This window comes from Microtus oregoni, unplaced genomic scaffold, assembly GCF_018167655.1.
Source record: "Microtus oregoni isolate MIOR12 unplaced genomic scaffold, Mior012 000005F_ref0000423, whole genome shotgun sequence".
NCBI lineage: Eukaryota > Metazoa > Chordata > Mammalia > Rodentia > Cricetidae > Microtus > Microtus oregoni.
Window position 1 is genome coordinate 60,153,551 of NW_024543064.1, and position 18,281 is coordinate 60,171,831.

An 18,281-nucleotide genomic window follows, 5' to 3' on the forward strand; every position below is an offset into this window, starting at 1 on the left:
AGGCAGTTCAGAAAACCCCAAAACCAACACAACCCCTGAATTCCATGGGCTACCACTTCTCAGCTGACTTGATTTCTTCTCTTGTATAATGATCTAAAAATTAAATGATGGGGCTGGAGAGATGGCTCAGAGGTTAAGAGCACTGACTGCTCTTCCACACGTCCTGAGTTCAATTCCCAGCAACCACATGGTGGCTCACAACTATCTCTAATGAGATCTGGTGCCCTCTTCTGGCATTCGGGCAGAATACTATATACCTTATAAATAAAAAATAAAATAAACTTAAATGATGTTCTCTAACTCTCTTCAGGCAATTTATTGTCTACTCTCTCCATTCAAGGTTTGTCTATTTTCAGATCTCTTTCCATTGCCCCAAATATTCAAGATGATGGAGATGATCTGTTCAAGCAAAAGGTCAACCAGCTTTGCTTCTAGAATGTGAGCTTCTGTGAGAACATTCTTTTTTTTTTTTTTTGACAGGGTTTCTCTGTTTAACAGTCCAAGTTGTCCTGGAACTAGGTCTTGTAGACCAGGCTGGCCTCAAACTCACAGAAATCCACCTGCCTCTGCCTCCCAAGTGCTGGGATTAAAGGCGTGCGCCACCTCCCGACTTGCGAATGTTTCTTACTTGGGTCATTTCTAGTCTTTCTCCCTCTGATGACTCTGTAAAGCAGAACTGTGGTAGGGATATTGCATCATCCAGGGCTACCAGATCCAGCCAGGATTTTTTTTTTTAATTCTTACTTTCCTGAATGATTGTCAGAGAATGCAGCATGAGTACACAGTCCAAAGTCATCTGAGTTTTCTTCTTTCTTTCTTTCGCTAAGCAATTACTTAACTTCCCCTCTGTTGGTGTCTTGAGGACTGTGCTGGTACCTGGTAGAAGGAGGAGCCAGGAGATGGGTTTCCATCTAAGAAGTGCTCAGGCTTCTTTCCTTCCTATTAAGTTCGAGATTCTGTGCCTGTTACCTCATCTTCCCAGTAGGCTTTGAGGCTTATCTAGCTTTATCTGGGAAAGATAATTAGAATGTGTTTTTCTTACAGAAAAGAACATTGACAGAAAAGGGATACACCATTTTTAAGAAATGTCAATCAAGTCACCTCTCACTCAACTGTCTCAATCCTGGGTTGTTAAAGTTAATGCCAACTAAATATTAAATATTAGATTCACATTTTAATTAGTCGAATGTCTGGCTTGGGTCACAATTATGACAAAAACAATACCTTTATGTTTGCCTACATGTCCTTTATCTGTACTGCTGCCTAGTCTTTGGTATGCCTCCTGGGACTCGGTAGAGGGTTTGAAATAGAAGTTAACGGCTCTTGCTGCAGCATTCTGAATGCTCCTGTCTCCCCTCTGTCCTATGCCCGGTCGCTGGCTCAGGAAACCACCTCTTATTTTCCAGACTTCTCTGTTGGCATAGGAAGTCTTCATGGTGACACACTTGGTTGTATACTTTGCAAGTAATTGCAGGTCAGAGTGAACCACAGGCATGGCTCACTGTGTGGTCCAACCCAGCTGGGCTATGCAACCTTTGCCTCATTTTCACATGCCAGGAAAAGGAGAGGGGAGCAGAAAAGCTGTGCACAGAGTTATATCAAAACTGCACTTGTCATGCAGTGAACCCATCTCCCAGCCAGCAGCCAGCGACTTCCCATGGCCAAATGGGGGGTAAAAAACGATTTAAAGACATGGGGATTTCTAAAATTCTTCCAAATGGGTTATAGGTTTTATCATCTGAGGGCAGAGCACTTTAAAAGTCATTATAAGCAGCTAGCAACATTCCCATGTGCAAGTAGCATTTTCTCTAAGAAAGATATCAGATACTGCATGATCGCAGTTGCTCAAGTTCAATGCACTCACCAAATGACTAACGCAGAGCAATGATGGAGGGGCCATTCACATTGAATAAAAAATTGAATAACAGAATACTTCATAAGACCCTGGCCTGGGAAAAGAGGACTGCTTTGTTGGAGGAGGTCTGCTTGTGGGTTCCCGGCCACCTGGGCTAACGTAGACCCGAAATAATCACACAAAAACTGTATTAATTAAATCACTGCTTGGCTCATTAGCTCTAGCTTCTTATTGGCTAACTCTTACATATTAATTTAACCCATTTCTGTTAATCTGTGCATCGCCGCATGGCAGTGGCTTACGGGCAAACTTCCCAGCATTTGTCTCCAGCGGCTACATGGCTTCTCTCTGACTCCGCCCTTCTTTTTCCCAGCACTCAGCCTAGCTTTTCTTGCCTACCTAAGTTCTGCCTTGCTATAGGTCCAATGCAGTTTCTTTGTTCATTAATGGTAATCACAGCACACAGAGGGGACTCCCACATCACTGCTTCAGTCACCAAAGCCACAGCCTAAGACCCTTCATGATGTCCCTTGGATGTCCCTTAGAAAGTCTCTTAAATAAACTAAAAAATTTCTTTGTGTGCTGCTGACTGGCTAGACAGAACTCTTCTGTGTGTCGGCCTTTGAACTGACTGTGGGAATGGAGATTTCAGGTTAGTACAGTCAAAATTGATAGTATTGATATAGGATCCAGAAATAATGGACTTTGTTAAAATTTAGATTTTTTTTAAAAAGTGCACTATAAAACACCAAGATCCAAGTCTTATTAGTCTTATTCAACATATAATACATTTAAACTTCTCAGATGTTTGATAAATAAATCAACCGGTTGGCCACACACACGTCATCCAACCGTACACAGTTTCTCTGAGATTTGTTTACCTTCGGTTCACGAAAGCCCCTTCACCGGTGAGTTCAAAGCTCAGGAGCGCACTGTCAGGACTGTGAGCACTAGGAATCACGTGGGGTGGGGAGTGGCCTTTATCACCTGCCACCTTCGTGACAGCTACAGAAAAGTGGCCTCAGCTGCCATGTCTGTGCCACCTACAGCTACATGATGTAACATGATACACATTCATGTCTGAAAATCACACCTGGAAGAAAACTAATGCTATCAACTTCCGTGACATGAGACAGCAGGACACCTTGTAAAGGCTCCATCTGGAGAGACATCTGTCTCTCTGTACCGTGTTCCTTGCAGAATCTGTGTGCTACGCGTGGTCCTTCAGCCTGCCGACGTTATGATCCTTCTAGCTCATAAGAGAAAAATTCAGTGGGGTAAATATTTTTTTTCTTTCATTCAGACCAAAATGTAGTCTTGGTTTTAATTTTTATTCCTCAAATAAGTACGTTACACGTGCTTTTAAAAATTCAAACTCTCAGCCGAGCATTTTTGCTCTTCTGAAGCGCGCCCTTTATTTTTCCTCAGTTTCATTCCGTTCTTTTTGTCCTGGCATATCAGTCCGCCTCACAGTTCTTTGCTTCCCGTTTAGCCACCAGGTATAAATTGGCTAACTGTAAAGGCGTGTTCTGGCAGCTAGTCCCAATGTGTGTCCAAAGGCTAAGCTAGCTGCACTGGGAAATTTCCCCAGAGGGCTACTCTGTAGAATGTGGAGCCGTTTGTTGAGCTGTCTGATGTGGAAGAACAAAGAACCTGCCTTTGCACAATGGACTCACAGAGTGCCTCTCAGAGCAGAGCGAGAAATCAAAGGACAACTTCCGGTCTGCTTCCATTTCCAAGGCCGTTCTTGGCAACCAGGGTATCAGAGGTAGTGTCTTGTGGTATTTTTCAAGAAGTCATTGAGAGATAACCCCCAAAGAAAATGTTATAGCAAATTTACTGACACCCATGGACTGTTCTGGGAAATTTTCACCACCCCAGAACTTATCTGTATGTCTGTCTGTCTGTCTGTGTCTGACACACACAGGTTCTACATGGATCTGTAACAATGTTTAGAAACAGAAGGGAACATACATTGCCTTGATTTCAAGGTCCAAAAAGGGATTTCAACAAAATTAAGATCGTTAAAATATTTGATTGAATGTCTGTGAAATATTTAACATCAACTTTATTAAATAACAAATTTATTCGTCTTAAAAATTATATCGTGCATACTACTGGAATGATGACTCAGCAGTTAAGAGCACTGGTTGGTCTTCCAGAGGACCCCACTTCAGTCCCCAGTCCCCACATAGTGACTCACAGTTATCTATAACTCCAGTCTCAGGGGACCCCATACCCATGTCTGAGGGAGCCAGGCATGTACATGATACACAAATATACATGCCTACAAAATGCCCATACATATAAAATAAATATATTTTTAAAGATCAAAAATTATCTCATTATATCACACAAGAGAAGAAATTATGGATTCAGTTTTCTTACTTTCCAAGATTTTGAGCATAACAATCATAAGTGGCACATAGACAGCCATTTCCTCTCCATCTATCCCACAAGGGAACACATTGCATATAGAATATGGAAGAAAATCATTCTGTTTTTTAAGATTTATTTATTTATTATGTATACAGTTTTCTGTCTGTATGTCTGCCTGCAGGCCAGAAGAGAGCACTAGATCTCATTACAGATGGGTTCGAGCCACCATGTGGTTGCTGGGAACTGAACTCAGGACCTCTGGAAGAGCTGCCAGTGATCTTAACCACTAAGCTATCTCTCCAGCCCCTGCATATCATTCTTTATATGATGTGTGTGGTAGGATCTAAAACTGGAGAGCGTGCACTGGTGAAGATTTTTCAGACAGCACTGCACCCCTTCTTTACATATATTATTATTACCACAGACTCATGTCTGCTCAGACTCCCTAAGAAGGACCAGAGGTTGCCCAGACGGAGGAGGTTGAGCTTCTGCTTTGTTCATGCTGCAACCACCCATAGTTAGGATAAAGAGACAGGGGAAGTGAAGCTTGTGGAGCTTCCAAAGAACCTGTACATCATGGAAAAGGCCCAAGAATGGTCCTTACTCTATGTAAGAAGGAAATGTCCTTTGAGATAAGGGAGCCAAGCCATCCATTTGAGTCACACCAATGGAATTCCAATGTGCCTTTGTCTGGTGTTCTTTCCAGGTGGATGACCTGCTCTTCTGTTCAACATTTCCTACCTGAACAGATTTCTGTTATAGACTAGGACCTGTAATATAGTAGGGATGGGGTAAGGGGTGGGTTGTCTTGGTTCCATTGTTACGTGGTGGAGACAGGATACAGGGTGGCCTGTCTGGGTTCCATGTGAGATAATCCTGGTCATTAATCCAGTGGCCTAACTTCTTTGGGTATTGCTTCATTATCCCACATATGGGACAATGAATGTAAACTCCCCCCCAAAACATAAAAAGTGGCAATTCCCTATAATCCCATCACACAACAATAACTATGCATGACACTAATTCTTGCAGAATCTTTCCCTTTATATACACATAGATATTACTCACCTTTGTTAGAGCAACATAATAAATATGATTTTAAAAATAGTTTGCCCTTAATGCATTTCCATTTCAGTATGTATGACTTCATCTCATGTATTTTAATGATTTCATGGTATTTCACTGCATGGCTGCGCCATAGTTCATTTCACTGCCCTTTATTACTAGATATCAGAAGTGGAAATTCAGGTTTGACTTTGGAGAATGGGTCATATGTCTAAAAAAAAAAAAAATTAACTGTGTGCTCCTACTTTAACTGAACTCATTCCAGAAGTGGAAATAACCATCTCTAACCATCTCTGTATTGGTTTAAATGTAAATTTAATTAATTAATTGCTATTAAATGTAAAGCCTCTGTGAGATTTGTTATTTATTTCTTTGTCTTCTGTTTCTGCCCTTTCCTCTTCTGCAGTCGTCTACACCAGGGGACAAGGAAGAGCCGTCTTTTCCGGTAGGAAGCAGTAGCCCTGCCTGCCTGTTCCTGTGCCTGTGGAGAGTGCCTTGCAGGGGTGGGAAGGGGCTCTATGCTTGCAAATCTTCCTCTCCCTTGGAATACTTGTGGTTTGATCCATTGGAGGGGGGTGTATACTTCTGCCCTACAATTACTAACAATTGAACTCTGGCATTCACTCATAAATTATTTCTGGTCTTATGTTTCAAAATCTTGAATTCTTTCTTCCATTGGGCCTGAAATTTTATAAGCATGAAAGGGGTAAAAATGTCTAAATTACATTCCAAGGGATGTTGGCTGAAATGTGGGGACAGTGTGGGATCTAATGCTTGAGAAATGTTTTCTTTGTGGGTCTGCGTGCACACCCTTTTTGCATTGTTGCATGAAATGTAAACATTCAGTATATGCAATACTGCCTGAAAGAATGCTTAGTGTCTTCCATGGACATAATTCATGTCTAACAGAGATACACACAGCAGAGTTCTTGTGGTTTCCCAGAATAACCACCGTAGTAGCAGTGGTTATTATGACAAATTACTAACAACGACCACGTTTTCAGTTGCTCTGCAATTAACACATGACATTTCATATTGTGCTGCCTGGCAAGGAAATAACCTTGTGAGCTTTTGTGTTCAACAAACAGTTATTCCATTTCCACTGGGTTTAAGTATGCTACCTTTGCCCCTAGAATATTTTGAACCTGCTGATCTGAAGCCCCTATAACTAAATGCCACAGGGCATTTCTAAATGTTACAGGCTTTTAAGGATGAAAGGGATCGCCATGGAAATGTTGGTGACCCTGTAGTATTGCTTTCCATTAACACTCAGAGCAAAGATGTGACATTCACTGAGCACCCAGAGGATACACTAGACTCAAGGCCAAGGTACAGCTCGCACTCCAGCTGCCTTTGAAGAGCTCAAACGGTGTTCATCACTAAGTTACCACTATTCTCCTTCATTCACCCCCGAACTCTGATGGGTTAGGAATACAGCTTTAATAGAATTACAATAAAATCCCTGCTGATTTCTCCCTGTATTACATCCTGAGATTTTACCCATGCTCCAATCTTGCAATAGCTTTTAGGTTTACCAACAACGTTTGAACCGTGTCCCTTAATAAGTATTTTCTGGAGTAACAGACATAAGGTCAATAACTTGGAACTGTATTTCTTTTGTGTTACAATATTCTAAAGATGAGTTGTCCTAGAAAATATCACCCTATCCACATGTGATTAATTGTGGGGTCTCGTGGAAAATTTGTGATGGAGAAGTTTGAAGACTTGGTGAAAATGAGGTTTTGATTTTTCCAGACCATATAAAATTTTCTGGTCAATTTTTTGGACCAACAGTTAAATTTTTTTTTAAAAAAATAGTAATCTAAATCAGGCATGGCATTGGATTTATAGTGAGATGAGGCAGGTAGATGGTAGACATCTGTGAGTTAAAGGCCAGCCTGATCTACAGCATAAGTTCTAGGACAGTCGGGGCTCTATGGAGAAACCCTGTCTTGAAAAATAAAAAAAATAAAATAAAATCAGCAAATAATGAATCTGCTTATAGCAGCCCTCCTCCTCCTCAAGTCTGTCTCTGTCCTCTGTGTTCACCACCACAGACTCAACCACAAAGAAGAACGCCATTTCTAGTCAGGATTAAAAAGCTGTCCAAATAAAGAGGGTTTGGGCAGCTTTGGTTTGATTTAAGGCTGTTTTTGAAGAAAAAAGTAAAAGTTTGTTGGTAACCCCATCTCCTGAAGCTCACTGGGGTCCAGCTATCAGAGCATACAACTAGAAGGGCCTGGTACCAAGGAGACTTCTTGGAAGCCAGGAAGCTCTGTCTGGAGACACAATAGGAAAGTCCCTTTCAGTTTCTCACTTAACAGGGACCTCAGAGCTTCCTGGGTCAGAGGCTAGAGACAGGAACCCCAGAAGTCGTGTAAGACGATATGGTGTAGCTCGTCTGGTGACATAGAAACAGGTACAAACAAAGATCTTGCTGATAGAATACACAATCTAAAAAGATTAAAGATTGTCTGCTAGGTTATGAAGAGTCTTTAAGAAAAGCAAACCTGGAATCCACGCCCCTACCCAACACTTTCTGTCTGTGTGGCACAGAACCTCATTTCACTCCTCAGAGACTTCAGGTTAATACTAACAACCTCGGGCCCACGAGGCTCATTCTGAGAATGAAATGGAATCCCTGGTGTGAAGCATGCCGCACCCTGCCTGCTTTGTACTAATCTCTTTGGTTAAAAAGGGGCGGAGGTGGGGGCAAAATGGATTCATTTAGTAGAAAAACCATTTCCTTGGGGCATTTGAAAGGTGCTTTGAAGTTCTTTGGTTCAACTTGTATGCCCATGAGGCCAAGATGAGTGACCACAGGCTGGGCGAGGCCCCTCTGTGATGTACATGGTGTTCGTTGCTGAGAACTAACGGCCTCTTTGGTTTCTCCGCTCAGGCGAAGCCGCGCCTCCAGCGAGGTGGGAGTTCTGCCTCTCTCCACAACAGTCTTATGAGGAATAGCATCTTCCAGCTCATGATACACACCCTTGACCCGCTCGCTGAAGGTAACCGTCAGGCTTGGGCTTGGGATTGCTGTTGGGGGAGAGGAGGATGTCGAATACTTTGCATATGTATGCTGAGGTTACACGCACCTGCCAAACTCCTCTTGGTTAACATCATGAGTTGAAATCTTGACTCTGCCATGGGCTTCATTCACCAGTGCTTAGTTCCTGGCAGGGTGGTTTTACGCCGGGAGTAGAATATGAGTTCCACATGCCGATTCTGTCTGTTGATGCCTTTGGCATAAACACAGTTTGTTTGGAGGCAGGGACAGAAAGAAAGGTCTCCCTCCTGTCTGGTATTTCCCTTTATCACTTTCAACAAAGTTGTGTGTGAAAATAAATTGCATACCCTAAAAAGAATAGGAAAGAGAACTCTATTCCTGCGGAGGGCTATGAATAATTTAGAGAGTGATGTTCTCTGAAGACCAGTAACATGGTACTGTTTTCTTGGCAGGTGGATGGGGGTAGCATCTAAGCATTCAAAAGGCCCTGCATAACTCCTTGAGACCAGTCATTGGGGACCCAAAAGGCCTGGCTCACCTCCCATGGCTATCATAAGAACTATCACAAAGAATCCAGTATATTATGTCCTTCCACTTTTACTTAGTCGCAAAGCCAAATATGCTTTTTTTCTTCAGTTTCATAGGTATCCTAAATATGATTCTTGTAGTAGGTGGATAGCTGCCATAACCAAATAAGTGATCAGAATTCTGCCACAAAAAGGGGTTCAGCAGACAGGTCTACCCTTCCACTCCTGAATCTCATCACCCTTCTCTAGGAAGACACTTGAGGGATTGTGGGGCAAGTAGACGAAGAAGTAGGCACAGGTCACTGAACAGACACAGGAGATCTGACTGTCAGTCATATTGCATACATCAGACATCTTATGGAAAATAGACCACTGCCAAGGTCTTTCCAACCTAGAGGTGCTCAAGACTTACACGGTGTAAAGGACAACCAGGGATCTGAAGACCAGTTCCCCAGGCCCTGTCTATCCCATTGGACACGAGCCTCTCCTCAGAATAGTAACTGAGGATCCCTGGCCACATCCCACTTCAGAGCACAGAGCATTTCAGTTACAAAGCGCCCATTCTACCCCCAGAGCAGCGCTGGCATGATGCTCCTCCCCAAGACGTTTGGCTTCGCACTCCAGATTCTACCCAATCCCTGTGGGAACAGCCAAGATAGCATCCCTCTGTTCACCCAGTGGTCCAGCTGACGAGGGAATCATCAACCACCATCCTTGTTTCCTTTCATCCCCAACAAAAGGAGTGAAGGAATCACTGTCACGCCTACCTCCTGCCACTACACAGTCATGTGACTTTGGGCAAGTTGGGGTCTCTCTCCAGAATCTGGCTTCTTCATTTATCATTAGCACCTTTCTTCCCTGGGCTCTTTACAGTTGACAACATGTTCACGCTTGAGTGTATGGCCACCACCGTACTGCGCTATTCTCCTTCCATAGAGGATTGTGTGACCAACAGAGACCCCAGGTGTGCCTACTGCTCACTCTTTGCCATCTTCTTGCTCCCTCTGCAACTTCAGAGCTGGTCCTCTTGCTTAGCTTTCATCTGTTTCCCACACAGCAGTTCAGGTCATCTTTAGAAGTCAACCCGGTTATGTAAGCGCCTACTTAACAACCTTTGGTGGCTTACTAAAGTTCTGAGGAAGCTATGAGGCCCTCACCACAGTCCCCAGGGTGTGTTTCTCATTGCAAACGTTTGGAGTCCCCGTATTCAGATAGCTACTTTCACCCATCTCGCCATCTTCCCTGTTCCTGCCACCAGAACATTCTTCCTTCCCTCCACCTTTCTCCCACCTTCCCTTGCTCTCCTCCCTTCTTTTCCTCAGCCCTCTGACCATCCGTGACAAATCAGGGCCTTCAGCCCTCACCTGTGCATGCTCCCGCCCTGCTTTTTACAGCACCCCTTGCAGCCCCTGAAAGCCAATTCGGGCTTGAGGTTGTCAATGAATCGTTCATGGATTATCTGGGAACCATTTTTTCTACCCCCTATTGCCCTGGAGATGCAACTGAGAAAAGAACAGTTGTTTCTGTCCCAACTCTGTCATGGCAGCTGCTGAGGAGTTTGGGTTTCTGAAAAGGCGGTATTCTATGGTAAAGAGAAAAGACTCCAAGCCCGAACCCTCTAGCTCTGGATCCCACTTCTGCATTTACTAACTATGTGACCTTGAACAGCTTATGTACCTGTCTCTACCTCAGTTCCTTCATCTATAAAATCCCAGTGATAATGATGTCCGCCCTCTAAAGCTGCCATAAGGATTAGAGGCATGAAGACAGAGAACACAGCACACTGCCGGGGAGCTAAGCAGGTTTGAGGCTGTTCGCATACATTATTGTGGTAAGCAGGTAGCAGTCTAGTGGGGAGCAGGGGGAGCCTTTAGGTGTTCAAAGGGGTTGTTGTAAAAACAAGCTCTCCTCCTCTACCAACCGTCCACCCAGTTTTCTCAGTTCCCCAATTCTCCCTCAGAGAAACCATTATTGTCAGGTTCTTGGAGCTCCTTTCAGAGAAATTCTATCTTAAGTAAATATGTGTGGGTTGTCTGTGTGTCTGTGTTGTGTGTGTGTCTGTGTGTATTGTTTGTCTGTATGTGTTGTGTTTGTGTGTTATGTGTGTCTGTTTGTGTTGTGTCTGTATGTTGTGTGTTGTGTATGTTGTGTGTATTGCATGTTTGTGTGTGTGCTATGTGTATGTTGTATGTGTATGTGTGTGTGCATTATGTGTGTGCTGTGTGTGTCTATGTGTAGTATGTGCGTCTATGTGTGTTACTGTGTATGTACTGTGTGTTATGTATGTGTTGTGTGTGTTGCGTAGTGTGTATATGTTGTGTGTAGTGTGTATGTGTGTGTTGTGTGTGTGTTGTGTCTGTGTGTGGTTTGTGTGCATGCTGTGTGTATTGTGTGTGTGTGTCTTTATCCACAGATCTGAGCAGTCGAAGTATCTCTTTAGTTGGGAGGATTCAGTTTCTGAAAGGACTTGTTTTTGTTTTCCTGCGTGGAGGGGAGGTTGTGTTTTGTTTCTGTGAGATAAGGAAAAGTGAATCTGGGTTGTCTCCATCAGTGATTTTCCAAAACACCTGGTCCTTGTGGAGCTAAGCTGCAATTAAGCTGTTTGTCCTGCTGCTGTAGCAAGAGGCACCTTCCGAATCTGGGCACCGGCTTTCAAGGTGAAACCTCTCCCTGAAAGACAGGGGCTCCCGGAGCGTGAATGGGAGAGATAATCAGTTCCGGGAGGACTTGAGTGACTGAAAAATACAGAAAGCACTTTGACGCTTTAGAATTGCTCCATAGCACAAAGCCAAGCAAACAGCTTGCTCTGCTAGCCCCTCCCAGCCAACAGAATTCACAATGCCTTTCCATTTCAAGACGAGCCAAAAACTTAACCCGCTGCTTTCCCAGAAATAGTCTTATTCCCTATAGCTATTATACTTCTACTATAACTCTCTTAGTATAGGTTTCATCACTTGAATTCATATGTCCTTGTGCAAATCTACAACCTCTGAAGAATATAGAACATGCCAGTTCTGTCCCCCGGTTGATGCTGTGAAAATTACAACAGCTTCCATAGGCAGACAGTTCACTGGTGCTCCTGGCACTGACGGGGCGGGGAGGCACATGGGCACCACTGGTGTGCAGCCAGTGTTCCCAAAGGGGAGTATTCAGTTTTATTGTAAACATTTAGAACAGATGGCCTGTAGGAACATATTTCCCAGTCTCATCTGTGCCACACAAGTGTGTTGACAGAACCCTGGCTGACACCTTTGATCAGCAGCTGGTTTGGCCTCTGGGCCTGAGTGCCATAATTCCAACTGTGTGTGCATATGCCTTCCATTGATAGATCACAAAGCACCCAAGACCCAGAGCCTGACTTTAAGATTTGGTTTGGAGTCAGCTGGGTGATTCTTCTGTTCCATATGGTGTCGATGGAGATTATGTAGTGAAAACTATCTAGCCAGCAAATTGGAAGGTCCAAGAGGGACTTCTTGACATGTAATCTTTTAAAGGAAGATCTCTGACTCTCCATGGTCATCTCTGATCCTGTGCACGTAGCCAGATGTCCTGCTTGATGGCTAAGAGTTCCAGCGGAACTAGGAAGCCCAGCCTCGAAAGTCCCAGGACCCCACTTTCCCCACATCCCTCTGTCCAGCATCCCAGAGCTGGCCCAGAGCACAAGAAAGGAATGTAGCCCTGCTTCTCAGGACAGCGATACCAGAAAGCTTGAAGCACAGGCTGTTTTGTTCACATGTTCATGGTTGTTTGGTGTGCCGGAAGTAATGCACACTCTGAAGAGGGACAATCCATAGTCAGTCTGCCAAACGAAACTGACCTGTGTCTTTTCAGGAACACTAAACTATGAGCATGCGTTGTTCATGAATACAAAGTCTCAGATTCTGCCTAAGGCTCTTAAGATGGTTGAAATAAACCAAGATAAGACAGGAGCATTGCTGCTAGTTCCAGGCCACTCTGGGCTACAAAGTAAGACCCAGTATCAAAAACCAAAAATAAAAAAGGACAGAAAAGTAATGTAGTTTAGCAGCAATGAGAATGAATTACAACATACAACAAACCCATGTGGAAGTTCATTGATGGGGGTGAAAGAGGAGGTTGTGATGGTAGATCAGGAAAGGGAAGTGATGAAAAGTGAGCAAGGAATGGGCAGAGCTTGCTTTAAAAGGGGCCTTTGTGCATACATACAGAGCCTTACACAGCCATTTAACACATGTACATAGATTACATAGTAACATACGGCCGTAGGACCCTGGGCTGACTAAGTATTTGCCTGAGTACTGACAAATGCATCCCGCCAGGTGGCAGAGGGCCGGCCAGAATAAAGCTACTTATTATAAAAAGGTGAGGAGTTTGAAGGGATAGCAGGTGGGACAGGGATGAGGGCGCTGAGTTCTTGAGACTACTTCCAGCTGACCTGAGGGTGTCAGAGTCTTGGGGGGCACCTGAGAACACTGGGAAGCTGGCCATGTCCGGGAGATGGTTGCCTTACCGCTGTCCAGGCTCTGGGGAACCATCTAGCGCAGTTTAGACCTGGCAAGATGCCGTTCCAAAGTGGATCCTAGTCAACTCCCTGGAGCTTACAGGAATTTTTTGAGTTTGTGGGAAGATGAGTTTTAGACACATTTAAAACAAAATAAAATAAAACCAAAGGGAGTTTTAAATCCCTAACTTGTGGCCATGATAATATAGTTATAATGGGCAGAACTCTGTCAGCTAGATTAACAGCTTATCAGAATCCTATTGGTCAGTGTTTTAAGTTACAACAGTAACAGAACAAGAAAGAGGAATCCAGACCACGTCTCATTCTTTTATTCATCTCAAATCACTTTCTCCTTATCACCATCTTTACATCAAAGAATCTTAAAGCCCCCATTCCTTCCCCCATCATCATGCCATCTCCTTAACACTCAGGAGATGCAGGCGGTTGATTGCTGAGGGCAGTCATTGTAGAGTTAGTACCTTCTAAATAAAGGGATAGTAAGAAGTTACATTAAAATCTTTTCTGTGAGCCTCTTCTCTGAATATGGGTGGGGGGGGGGGGCATAGATACCTCTGGAGTGCTGTGGTTCTCAGCTCCTGGACATGTTTGGTAGTCTTGCACCTCCAGCTAACAGCTGCTAGTCCTGTGACAACAGCTGGTTAGTTGTTTGAGCAGAGATTTTTGAATTTATCATTGGGGATACAAGGGAGGAAATTGATGAGGTGGTGTCATTAGTAGAAACAGGAGAATGTAGAACAGTCTAGGGGGAAGGATAAGGGCCAGGAAGGAAAGTATATGGGGCTCCCAATCTGGTTGTGGGACAAAGCCTCAGTCTTCCGGAATTGGAAACCAGGCAGTTGATCTCAGTGTAATCTGAAACTTAAGGGAGCGGAGTCCTGTTGGAGTTGCTGTGTATGAAGAAGGATTAGCTTGAGGTGAAGAGATAAATGGTTTGAGGTGATATAAGAGAATCCATTGAAGGAGGTCCTCATACTTAGCTTGGAGTTACAAGAATTACTATGAAGGAGCCCTGCCATTTAGGGGAAAGGGGTGAGGGGCATTGTTCTGGAGGAGAGAGAAGGACCTGATCCCTTCTGTTGATTGGAGATGGATGAGGTTGGTTTGTGGTCAAGGCAGAGAGCAGTCAGTAAAGTTTCCTAGGAGGGAACGGGGGTGATGCAGTAATGGGGTGAGTAGGTGATAAGGGAGGGGTGAGGGTTTAGATGAGAGACCAGGGGTTAGAACTGGCCACCCATAGATGAATTCAAAGAGGGAGATGGAAAGGGGTCATGTGGGGAGACCCAGGAGCCTGAAAAGGGCCAGAGTCAAGAGCTTTACCCAGTCAAGGTGAAGTTCCTCTGACATTTTAACAAGAATGTTTTGGGTTTTTTTTTGTTTGTTTGTTTGTTTGTTTGTTTTGAAGTTCATCAAGCACTAAGGAGCAGTTAGGTCATTCTATCTTTACCGAGGACTGGGAAGTGATATGGGATATGAAAATGCCAAGGGATGCTGAGGGCTTTAGATAGGTTTTGGGAGATCTGAGAGGTGAACTCAGGACCATTGTCTGACTTAAGAGAGGCTGGAATTCCAAATCGGGGGATAATTTTCCAGAGAAAGTCAGAGACTGTCTGAGCCCTTTAGTTAGTGGTAGGGAACACTTCTACTCAGCCTGAGATGTATCCACTAGAGCCAGAAGATTTGACTGCAGGCATGTGGGTAAAATCAAGATGCCAGTCTGTCCCTGGGAGGAAGCTCCTGGCCTGGTGGTTAGGAAAAGGGAGGCTATGATACCGGGAGTTGGGGTCTGACATCTGACAAGTTTTACAAGAGGCAGTAACAGTTCTTAAGCAGTGCAGGTCCTCAGAGTGGGCTGGAGTTGTCTCATTGACAAAATGAGACAGAACCTGGCTATTAGGATGGGAGAGATGGTGTAGATAGGACAGAATTTTTTGAGTGTCAAGGTGATATGGGTTGTAGTGTGTGGACTCTTTGTGGTAAATGAGGTAATTCTGGGCCTTGGAGGGCTGCGGCTCTAGCTGCCTCATCAACTCGGTTGTCTCCCCTAGAGATGATGGAGTTGTTGGTCTGATGAGACTGGCAGTGAATAGTTCCTACAGCTTTGGGGAGATGGGAGGCTTTTAGCGTGGCTATAATTTGACCTGAGTTAGTTACGAATCCTCCTTTTGTTGTAAGTAGCCTGGCGCTCTTTCCAAATAGCAATGTTGGACGGAGGATAAGAAAAGCATATTTGGAGTTCATGTAAATATTTAGGGGTTGTCCTTATGCCAATTAAAAGGCACGGGTGAGAGCTATTCATTCGGCCTGTTGGCTAGTGGGATGGGCAGGGAGTGCCCTAGTATCTGATGCCTGCTTTTCGGGTCCCCTCATGTAAAACGGAGCTTCCTAGGTGACCTGAGGCAATGTGCCCTCCTGTATGTGTGAAAGATGGGCGGTAGTTCCTCAAGGGTATCAATGCAGGAATGAGATGGGTGTGAAGGGGTCAGTGTTGAGCCGAGGAAGAAGATTTGAGATATAGAGGGGTGGGCAAGATTGGAACATAAGTGTGGCACCTTCTACTAGTGGCACCTGGAGGGAAAGAACCTGGGAAGGAGATAGCGTTCATAAGCCTTTATAAGTTAGAAGATGGGACAGGTTGTGGCAGAAGAAGATAGTGGTGGGTAACGCAAAGATTAAAGTTTTTTGATTCATGAATAAGGAACTCAACAGCTGCCAAAGCACATAGGCAGGGTGTCCATCCCTGGGTGGTAAGGTCTAGTTTTTTTGGACAGGTGTGCTATAGGTGCAAAGGAAGGTCCCAGCTGGTGGCCTAGGATCCCAAGGGCCTATCCCTCCTTTTCTGTTACCTAGAGAGAGAAGAAAAGAGTTAGGTCTGGGTGATGAAGGGCTGGAGCCTGGAGAAGAGCCTGCTGGAGCTTCTGAAAGGGCTTAGTAATGGGATTGAGGAGGGGCTCATGTGGGGGAACTGAGGGCCGCCTCATATAAGAAGCAAGCGAGGAGGGAAAAAGAGGGGATCTAGGAACGTAAGAAGCCAACTATTTCTAAGAACGATAAAAATTTCCTCTTTAGTAGAGGGGACTGCAAGAGACTGGATTAGGTGTTTCTATATAAAGTAATGGCTGAGTGGGTTGGAGTAATGGTTAGCCCCAAGTAGGTGACCTGAGGAGTGGAGTGGACAGTTGGACCTTAGAAAATGAGACTCTATAGTCCCAGCTGGACAAGAAATTTAGAAGAGCAGGGGTATTAGTTTAGCTAATTTGTAAAGACAGACTACAAAGGACAGACAATATCAACCACATACTGTATGAATTTAGACTTGGAGAGAGACAAAGAAAGTAGGTCAGAAGCTAGAACCTGGCCAAATATGTGTGGGCTGTCCTGGAATCCTTAGGGTAGGATATTTCAGGTGAGCTATGCAGAGAGGTGAGTGTCAGGGTCAGTCTAGGTGAAAACAAAGATGTTTTGAGACTCAGAACTGAAAGGGATAGAGAAAAAAGCATTCTTGAGATCTAGAGCTGAGAAATGAGAGGTCCCTAGAGGGATAGTGGAAAGGATACAGAGAATTCGGCACCACAGGATAGAGGGGGACCACGGCAGCATTAATGAGCTGGAAATCTTGAACCAGGTGGTTCAAGGTTTCTTAACTGCAAGTATAGGAGTGTTAAAAGGAGAGGCTGTAAGACAACGTAGTTTCTTTCTCCTTAGGAGGTCAGAGATGAGAGGCTCTGGGGTGGGACTGGCTACTGGGCTTGGGTCATGTACCATGTAGGATCTTATAATAGGATGAGGATAGATGGGGGAATGATTTCTAGCAACGTAAGTGTTTTGAGGGTCCACCTGGAACACTGGCAGAGGAAACGACATGTTGGAACCAGTAGGGTGGGTGTCTAGGAGGAGGAGAAGGGTCGCTGGCAAGACTGGGGTCAGATGAACGGGGAAGCAAAAGAAATAGAAGCTGCCACTCTGGCTAAAAGATCCTTTCCCAATAAGGGTACAGTATGTGCACAGGACAAGTTGGCACAACCAAAAATGAATGAGTAAGAGGACTATCCCAGAAAATGCAGTTGAGCGGTGGGGTCTAATGAAGTTGTAAGGCTGTTCCCCTAACCCAACAGTAAGGAGATGAAGAGAGGTGAGTCCCCCAAAACACCTGCAGGACCAAGTATGTGGACCACTGTCCAAGAGGAAAGAGATGGACTGCCCTGAGACTGTGATGTCTACCCAGAGTTCCCTGTCAGAGATGATAGTGGTCGGGTCAAGAGAGCCCGGGTCCTTTCATGGTCCATGACCAGATCTAGACAGTCAGCTGAAGTTTGGTCTGCATTTGATATCCCCATGCCACGAGGTGCGTGGAAGCAGTCTGACAGTGTCCCTCTTGATATCACTTTGAACATGGCCCAGGTGGCCCACAGGGATTAAGGCAAACCTGGGCCTAATGACTGTCCTCAGCACATTTGAAGCAGGGACCCAGTTGTCCTTGAGCCCCAGGGGGCAAAGAAGCCCGGACAGTCACTGAGGCCTGTCAGATGGCCTTGACCATCATTTGGTATTTTTTGTTTATGGGCTTTTTCATCTCTCTCACGGTACACTTTAAATGCAAGCACTAAGACTTCTGCCTGTGGGGTCAGGGGCCCCCTCACCAAGTACTTAAGGTTAGCCCTAATGTTGGGGAAGCTCTGGGAAAAGAAATAGGTCATAAGGAGTTGTCTGCCCTCTGGGTTTTCAGGGTGTAGATTACTATATTGGGGGGGGGGGGACTTTGTGAGATGTATAGGAACTGAGATGGATTTTCCTGTCTGTCCTGAACAATTTCCTAGAGTTTCTCATAGTTAGCTGCTTTAAGGGCAGCCTTATGGAGACCCACCAGGAGGCAGGTTGTAAACTGAGCTCTAGCTAGAGTATCCTCTGGATATTATAGTCCCATTGGGGGTCACAGTTTGGGACTGTCTC

At 44.6% G+C, this 18,281-nt stretch overlaps 1 protein-coding gene across 4 annotated transcripts in view; it reads left to right on the forward strand.

Moving 5' to 3' along the window:
- Window positions 1-18,281, forward strand: part of Slc24a2 (solute carrier family 24 member 2) — a 248,471-nt gene that overhangs the window by 146,307 nt on the left and 83,883 nt on the right. For all 4 annotated transcript variants that reach the window (XM_041651333.1, XM_041651335.1, XM_041651336.1 and 1 more), the window contains exons 3-4: window positions 5,706-5,744; window positions 8,199-8,307. In XM_041651333.1, the coding sequence (XP_041507267.1) occupies window positions 5,706-5,744; window positions 8,199-8,307 (148 nt within the window). The remainder of the gene's footprint in view (window positions 1-5,705; window positions 5,745-8,198; window positions 8,308-18,281) is intronic.